The following is an 8,854-nucleotide window of genomic DNA, read 5'->3' on the forward strand; positions in this document are numbered from 1 at the left end:
AATCTAGAGTGACATCTACCCTCCAATAGATAGTGACACTGTCAATATGAAATGGTGTTGGTAAATCTAGAGTGAATTTTGATAAATGCATCATAAAAATGAATTATATATGTGTAGAATATTACAAAGTTCATAATGCATGGTGGATTAAATAAAAATCAACTGTGAAAATAACATTGTAGACATCATTACCCTACATTTGTCCATTTCATAGCCTAAAAAGGGCTCACAATTTTCAAATGACGTCGGATTTGCAATTTTTAGTGCAAATGTTTTCGGTTTTTCAATTTTATCCCCGGTGAAATTTTTTATTTTTGGTCCAAACCCTTCATAATTTGCCCCAAAATCTCTATATTTTGCCCCAAAACCTTCGTATTTTGTCCAAAAGCCTCCAAATTTTGCTAAAAAAACTTCATATTTTGCCTAAAAACCTCTATATTTTGCCAAAAAAAAAATCCCTACGTTTTAAAAAAATATTTCGCCCCCGTAAAAAAATTTCCTAGCTCCGCCACTGTCGTCACTAAACTACGTTATAGCATACATATTAACATTAACATGAGAAAGAATCTACAAATTTTATGTGCCTCATATACAACCAATGTCCACGAAGACCACTTCCACCATACCAAGTTGCCTACCACATAACCTATTTTGATCTATCTTATGTTTTCGCTCTGATTTACAGGTTGGTTTCAAAGATCTCATCTTTCTTAGCATACAAGATTGATAAAAGAAGACTCAAGATCTTACTCTTAGCTCATTGTGAGTTCTTGGACTTTTTGGCAGCAAAAATCTGACGAATAAAAGAAAACTTCCGTCTTGAGCGTGCAGAAAACTCGGTCACTGACCCACCATTACTAGCTGATGATGTCACATCCTCGGCGGCATCGCATTCTTCTGGTGGCGGGGAAGGTGGTGGGAGGGTGAAGATAAATGTGTTGATCATGCGTATGATTTGGTCAAAACTTGGTCTTAGATTCGGATCCTCAACCCAACATGATTGTATGATGAAGGCGAGTTCAGGTGATATATCATCCGTAAGATTTGGCCTTTCTTGCTGTTTCAAGTGAGTATAGAAAGTTAGAAAAAAAAAAAATAACAATACATTGCACACCACAGGATTAAAATAATACATTTCACAAGCATGTTAGCCACCTAAAGACATGTACATACGATATATGTAACCAGTGGCGGACCCAGAATTTTTTTTCACCGGGGGCGAATTTTTTTTTTTTAAAATGTAGGGATTTTTTTTTGGCAAAACATGGAGGTTTTGGGGCAAAATATAGAGTTTTTTGAGAAAAATTTGAAGATTTTTGGACTAAATACAAAGGTTTGGGGGCAAAATATGAATATTTTGGGACAAAATAAGATGGGTTTGGGGCAAAAAAAAATCCACCGGGGCAAAATCGAAAAACCAAAAAAATTGCACTAAAATGTCCATAACATATATAAGCATATAAAATATACGGATGGAGTATTAGATAAAAGAAAAAGATTGTGGCACCTTGAAAGCAGCAGCATAAGCAGCCTGCAAATTAGACATGCCATCAAAAGGCATTCGATTTGTGACCAACTCCCAAAGCACGATACCAAAACTGTAAACGTCAACTTTGTTATTGTAATGCTTCTTCTCCCCTTGACGGAGTGTCACAGTGCTATACAACTGCAGATTTTACAGTTTTACTTTTTTCCCGACATTGAAAATAGAATATATAAACAGATGAAGTTTTACCCTATTCAGTTTTACACTAATATAAGCGGTCTAACCATGTTATCCCATGAACGTTTCCGACCATTTCCCTACCAAAAGATATGCTTGAAGTTTGAACCTGAGACCTCTTATGATGATATCAAGACGCCAACCACTTAGGCCATCTTGTGAGTTTTGCAAATTGAATTGAATATATGCTTATAAAATATGAGCAATTTATAATAAATATAGATATTAATATTAATATTAATTATTAATTATTAATGCAAGTTGAAGCTACATAATAAGTACTTGCAAATTCAGTTTAACTTCCATTTGGAAGAAGTTGTAAGCATTTAATATTTGCCATTTCATTGTGATTTTATACACTTTCGTACTTGCAATGATTTAAATTTTAGCATTTAGCAAAAAATTATGGACTTGTAAATTCAGTCATAGGATTAGTTATTATTTTTTATCAAATTCAAAGCAGAATGATAAATAGCCCCTAAACCCAACATGAAAATTCAGTCATAGGATTGGTTCATACTTGTGGTTTTTTTCCTAGTTGTCCATTTTTACCCGTTACAAAATGATATGAGCTAAGAAAAGCATACAAATATTCAACAATCGAGTTTATGTATAACCAAAGAATCGATATTTAATCACGAGAATAAAACATACCTCGGGTGCCATCCAACGATAAGTCCCAGTCTCTGCTGTCATCATTTCAGTAACGGTTTCTTCCCTCGCAAGACCAAAATCTGCAAGCTTCACTGACTTCTGATTTGCAGTGAGGAGTAAGTTATCTGAATCAACATTTCAATTTATTATCGAAAGTGAAAAAAGGCAAAGCAGACCCCACAAGATTTAATATCAATACATCGATCTTCAAAAAATGATATAGTAAAAATATATACCAGGCTTTAGATCTCTGTGTATAATCCCATTAGTATGCAAACATTCCATGGCTCGAGCAATATCGAGGGCAAAGTTCAAAGCTAAACGAATGTCTAATTGATTTGGACGAATACTGCCTAAGTATTTTCTGAGTGACATCCCCGGTAACAATTCAGAGACAATCACCATTAAAGGATCTTTACAAGCTCCAATAAACTACATAAAATAAAAGAGTTTAATATGTTTATGTAGAGCACAAATTAGCAATTTAAAGCCTTGAAATAAACATATCCACCTTCACTAAGTTGTCATGTTTCACTCGTGACATCATATTAACTTCCCGTGCAAATCGACCTTCAAGTGCAGTTCGTTCTTCTGTGTTACTCCCACGGTTAAGAACCTTTATAGCCACTATTCGATCTTTATACCTACAAAAACATATTACGTTTTATGCGAATTTCAAATAAACAATAAACATATACTAACGCTTACTTTTCAAAGATTCAATTCGTATAATTTCAGAAACATCACACTCAGCAAGAATGAGCAGTTTAAGACAGAGGACCAAGAAAGCTAACATTTTTGCGTCTATAATATTCAAATTCATTAGCGCAATCTGTAATTTTATTTGGCAATTTGCAATAATGCAGCAAATTAAAAGCCAAGTAATATCGTTAAAAAATTAACTTAATAAATACATACTCATTTTTTGGACATCAACACCATAAATACATGCTAACATAGACCAATATTGGTTCTAAGTAACTCTTTTCTGAAATTTTGTGGTAAACTTTAAAATAATATATTAAATATTCACCCTATAACTATAAGGCTTGAAATCCTTAAATTCATCAGAATTTAACAAGTGGAGTAATTAACATTTTAAACCCCCTGTACTTAATTTTTTTCGTTACAATAAAGCATTGATCTTGCAAAGTGTGAAACAGCAAATTGTTACATGCAAATGAGTAAGTTTTGGACACACAGAAATGAAAAATTGAAAGCAATAATCAAATTTTGCACTTTTTGACCAAATTTAATCATTCTTACAAAATCTAGTGCAATTTACACACTTCCATATAGTTAACAAAGTTAATAACCTAAAATTAAAGTAGTAATCTCTCAAGCTTTGAAAGAACTATTGCTCACCTTCCTTCATAAACCTTCCCATGAGCCCCTTCTCCAATTTTGGTTCCAATAAATAACAATTTTGGATCAACCAGCACCCTTTCATCGATTGTGCAGTCGGAATTTGTGATCGACCCATTTGAACACACTGATTTCGAGCAACCCAAACCTGATTTAACCGTTCCAGATTTACCATTGCTATTGTTGCTATTATTATTATTACTATTACTCTCAAATGCACCTTCTTCTGTTATCCTTTTGTTGTTTTTCTTCTTACTGCTACTGTCACTCATACTGCAATTTCAGACTATCCCCCTGTTCCTCATCCTCCTGTTCTCACAATCCCAATTGTTTTACACCCTTTAATAGACCCAGTTTTTCGTAACAAATTTGACAACCATACCCACCAAATTAACAACATTACAACATCTAAAAAGTATCAAGAAAACATAAAAATTCAATCTTTTTTAGACAAGCATCACACATACAAGCAATAAAACAGTGTGATGATTAGAAAGATCAAAACTTTATTACTATAATCAACAAAACAATCAAATTAACCAATACCCAGATTAAATACTCAAGAAACCACCCAAATATGAAACGCCCAGATGGTAATTTAACTTTGAAAACCTGAAGAAAAAAAATATAGAAACAAAATGAAAATTGTTAGGGAGTAAAAGGAAGAACATAAAAGGAATAACTTACAAAAGCATCAAAAGAATATAACCATTGTGTGTGGAATAAAGACTAATATATTTGTAGAAAAAGAAACACATACAAGCAACAACAACGAAGATGGTGATAAACCCTAATTAAGAAATATAATCTTGGCCGGTGGGTTTAGGTCAAAATTTCATCTTTCTCTGTTAGGTATTTGTTTCTCTCTTTAGAAACTGAACAGAAAAAAATATAGACGGCGTCCCGATGAAGGTACTCTGTTTTTCTTTAATATGGCAGAGAGATGAAAGAAGAGGCAAAGAATTTGTATGTTTAACACCCACTGAGTGTGAAGTGTGTGAAAGAGATAAAATAGAAACTAGAAAAAAAGAAAGAAAACAGCAACAACACCAACAACAATACACAATCCCATACTTGTAGGGTATGGGGGAGGTGAGACGTAGACAATCCTTCCTCTACCCTAGGACAAAAAGAAGTCATTTCACCACCCCGAGTGAAACACTCACAAGAGTAGAGAAAGTCCTCCATCTCTATGTTCGACGGATAAAGAGATTGCTTGCAACGGACTTCCGGCAAAAAAAAAAAATCGTAAAAAGTAAATGCCAACGCCATGGAAATGGTGGGACAAATTTCCATGGGTTTTAAAATGTTGCCTGAGATTCGATTTAGGCTCTAAGCGACAGTCAAGTCGCCAATAAGTAGACGCTTGCTGATTGCTCCCGAAACAGCGCCGTAAAAAAAAAAAAAACGTACCTTAGAGTGTACTGCGGAGCACAGGACGAATAAAGTAAAGCTGCACAAAATGAGAAATAAACATATATGTCCACGTACAGATAAAATCACATCATAGCAAGCCAGTCTATAAAAATAAACATACAAACATACATAAAACCGTATCTACCCAAACCTACATAAACATACAAACGAACATTCATAGATATCCACCTACACGCATACATACGGGAAAACCTACATACGCATACCTAGATATAAAACATACAAACATACGAATATACATACCAACATACGGAAATACATACAAACATACGAATATACATACAACCAAACGTATAACTATACATACATATAAACATACAAACGTACATAAATACATAAATACAATCATAGAAAAACTGATTATAATAAATACATAAACATTCAACTACTACAATTCTATATGAAAAACTGATTATAATAATATTTCGCGTTCAAACTTTTATACAATATTTTACAAACTTACAATACCGCTTATTTTACATAAAGCATGAAATATAGCACACAATAACTTTGATACAAGATAGTTGTGAAGATAATTCTAGCTAGTACACAAGTCGTTCAGCAAAGGCAATAAAGACACGTAATTTATACGTCCAGAAACAAGTCATGCATTCTGGTTTTACTAGGACTACTTCCCATCCTTGGTCTTGTGGAACATAACCGTTATGGCCGTTGATAAGACAGCGTGTTGTAACGTCGTCAAAGGGACGAGGGTTACGTAATGTCCAACAGTCCCGTAACAATCTAAAAACTTCATTTCTTACCCCAATTACCGACTCCGTTACTTGTGGGAACGTTTTGTTTAATAGTTGTAGGCCGATGTTCTTGTTCTCACTTTGGTGAGAAGCGAACATTACTAATCCGTAAGCATAACATGCTTCTTTATGTTGCATGTTAGCCGCTTTTTCTAAATCACGAAGTCCAATATTCGGATATATTGAGTCAAAATAATTTCTTAACCCATTGCCTAAAATAGCATTTGGGTTCCCCGCAATATATGCGTCAAAGTAAACACATCGTAACTTCTGGATTTCCCAATGTGATATCCCCCATCTTTCGAACGAAAGTCTTTTATAAACCAAGGCATTCTTGGAACGTTCTTCGAATGTCTTACAAACTGATCTCGCCTTAAATAGTTGTGCCGAAGAATTCTGACCGACTCTAGACAAGATTTCATCAATCATGTCTCCGGGTAGGTCTCTTAAAATATTGAGTTGTCTATCCATTTTGTGTTTTTATACTGTAAAATAGACAAGAGTTAGATTCATAATAAAAAAAAATACTTATTAATACAAGCAATTTTTACATATATCATAAAGCATAAGCACACTATATTACTTATATTACACCACACGAATACAACTATCTTATTCCGACTCGCTTGTTTCTTCTTTTTCGGTTTTGGTTCGTTTTGCCAAGTTTCTAGGGATATATGATGTTCCCCTAATACGAGCCGTCGTTATCCACATTGGTTTAGAAAAACCTGGTGGTTTAGAGGTTACCGGGTCATTGTTACAACTTAAGGACTTCGGGGGTTGACGATACATATAAAGTTCATCGGGGTTGAAATTAGATTTCTCTATTTTTATGCCCTTTCCCTTATTATTTTCTTTTGCCTTTTTAAATTCAGTTGGGGTAATTTCTATAACATCATCGGAATTCTCGTCAGAATCCGATTCATCGGAGAATTGGTAATCCTCCCAATATTTTGCTTCCTTAGCGGAAACACCATTGACCATAATTAACCTTGGTCGGTTGGTTGAGGATTTTCTTTTACTTAACCGTTTTATTATTTCCCCCCACCGGTTCTATTTCTTCATCCGGTTCCGATTCTTCTTCCGGTTCCGATTCTTCTTCTGGTTCCGACTCTTCTTCCGGTTCCTCTTCGGGAACTTGTGAATCAGTCCACGAATCATTCCAATTTACATTTGACTCTTCATTATTATTAGGTGAGTCAATGGGACTTGTTCTAGAGGTAGACATCTATCACATAATATCAAACGCGTTAAGAGATTAATATATCACATAATATTCACATGTTAAAAATATATAGTTTCCAACAAAATTTGTTAAGCAATCATTTTTCAAGTAAACACGGTCGAAGTCCAGACTCACTAATGCATCCTAACAAACTCGATAAGACACACTAATGCAAAATTCTGGTTCTCTAAGACCAACGCTCTGATACCAACTGAAATGTCCCGTTCTTATTGATTAAAAACGTTCCATATTAATTGATTTCGTTGCGAGGTTTTGACCTCTATATGAGACGTTTTTCAAAGACTGCATTCATTTTTAAAACAAACCATAACCTTTATTTCATAAATAAAGGTTTAAAAAGCTTTACGTAGATTATCAAATAATGATAATCTAAAATATCCTGTTTACACACGACCATTACATAATGGTTTACAATACAAATATGTTACATCGAAATCAGTTTCTTGAATGCAGTTTTTACTCAATATCATACAAACATGGACTCCAAATCTTGTCCTTATTTTAGTATGCAACAGCGGAAGCTCTTAATATTCACCTGAGAATAAACATGCTTTAAACGTCAACAAAAATGTTGGTGAGTTATAGGTTTAACCTATATATATCAAATCGTAACAATAGACCACAAGATTTCATATTTCAATACACATCCCATACATAGAGATAAAAATTCATTCATATGGTGAACACCTGGTAACCGACATTAACAAGATGCATATATAAGAATATCCCCATCATTCCGGGACACCCTTCGGATATGATATAAATTTCGAAGTACTAAAGCATCCGGTACTTTGGATGGGGTTTGTTAGGCCCAATAGATCTATCTTTAGGATTCGCGTCAATTAGGGTGTCTGTTCCCTAATTCTTAGATTACCAGACTTAATAAAAAGGGGCATATTCGATTTCGATAATTCAACCATAGAATGTAGTTTCACGTACTTGTGTCTATTTTGTAAATCATTTATAAAACCTGCATGTATTCTCATCCCAAAAATATTAGATTTTAAAAGTGGGACTATAACTCACTTTCACAGATTTTTACTTCGTCGGGAAGTAAGACTTGGCCACTGGTTGATTCACGAACCTATAACAATATATACATATATATCAAAGTATGTTCAAAATATATTTACAACACTTTTAATATATTTTGATGTTTTAAGTTTATTAAGTCAGCTGTCCTCGTTAGTAACCTACAACTAGTTGTCCACAGTTAGATGTACAGAAATAAATCGATAAATATTATCTTGAATCAATCCACGACCCAGTGTATACGTATCTCAGTATTGATCACAACTCAAACTATATATATTTTGGAATCAACCTCAACCCTGTATAGCTAACTCCAACATTCACATATAGAGTGTCTATGGTTGTTCCGAAATATATATAGATGTGTCGACATGATAGGTCGAAACATTGTATACGTGTCTATGGTATCTCAAGATTACATAATATACAATACAAGTTGATTAAGTTATGGTTGGAATAGATTTGTTACAAATTTTCACGTAGCTAAAATGAGAAAAATTATCCAATCTTGTTTTACCCATAACTTCTTCATTTTAAATCCGTTTTGAGTGAATCAAATTGATATGGTTTCATATTGAACTCTATTTTATGAATCTAAACAGAAAAAGTATAGGTTTATAGTCGGAAAAATAAGTTACAAGT

At 33.8% G+C, this 8,854-nt stretch overlaps 1 protein-coding gene across 1 annotated transcript; it reads right to left on the reverse strand.

Annotated features, from left to right (window-relative positions):
* Positions 1 to 517: 517 nt before the first annotated feature.
* On the reverse strand, positions 518 to 4,718 carry LOC139896460 (serine/threonine-protein kinase STY13-like). Its single transcript, XM_071879104.1, has 6 exons — positions 3,743 to 4,718; positions 2,889 to 3,021; positions 2,614 to 2,809; positions 2,378 to 2,502; positions 1,508 to 1,666; positions 518 to 1,057 (listed from the first exon to the last, which is right to left on the reverse strand). The coding sequence occupies exons 1-6, from the start codon at positions 4,012 to 4,014 to the stop codon at positions 758 to 760; spliced, it is 1,185 nt and encodes a 394-aa protein (XP_071735205.1). The 5' UTR covers positions 4,015 to 4,718; the 3' UTR covers positions 518 to 757.
* Positions 4,719 to 8,854: the final 4,136 nt, after the last annotated feature.

Source organism: Rutidosis leptorrhynchoides, chromosome 3, assembly GCF_046630445.1.
Source record: "Rutidosis leptorrhynchoides isolate AG116_Rl617_1_P2 chromosome 3, CSIRO_AGI_Rlap_v1, whole genome shotgun sequence".
In the NCBI taxonomy this organism is placed as follows: Eukaryota; Viridiplantae; Streptophyta; class Magnoliopsida; order Asterales; family Asteraceae; genus Rutidosis; species Rutidosis leptorrhynchoides.

Excerpts from the sequence above, each read along its gene's own strand:
- LOC139896460 (XM_071879104.1), bottom strand. The coding sequence starts at position 4,014 with ATGAGTGACAGTAGCAGTAAGAAGAAAAACAACAAAAGGATAACAGAA. Across the intron at positions 2,503-2,613 it reads ACACAGAGATCTAAAGCCTG|ATAACTTACTCCTCACTGCA; the intron begins GTATATATTTTT and ends ATGTTGATTCAG. Across the intron at positions 1,667-2,377 it reads ATCGTTGGATGGCACCCGAG|TTGTATAGCACTGTGACACT; the intron begins GTATGTTTTATT and ends TAAAATCTGCAG.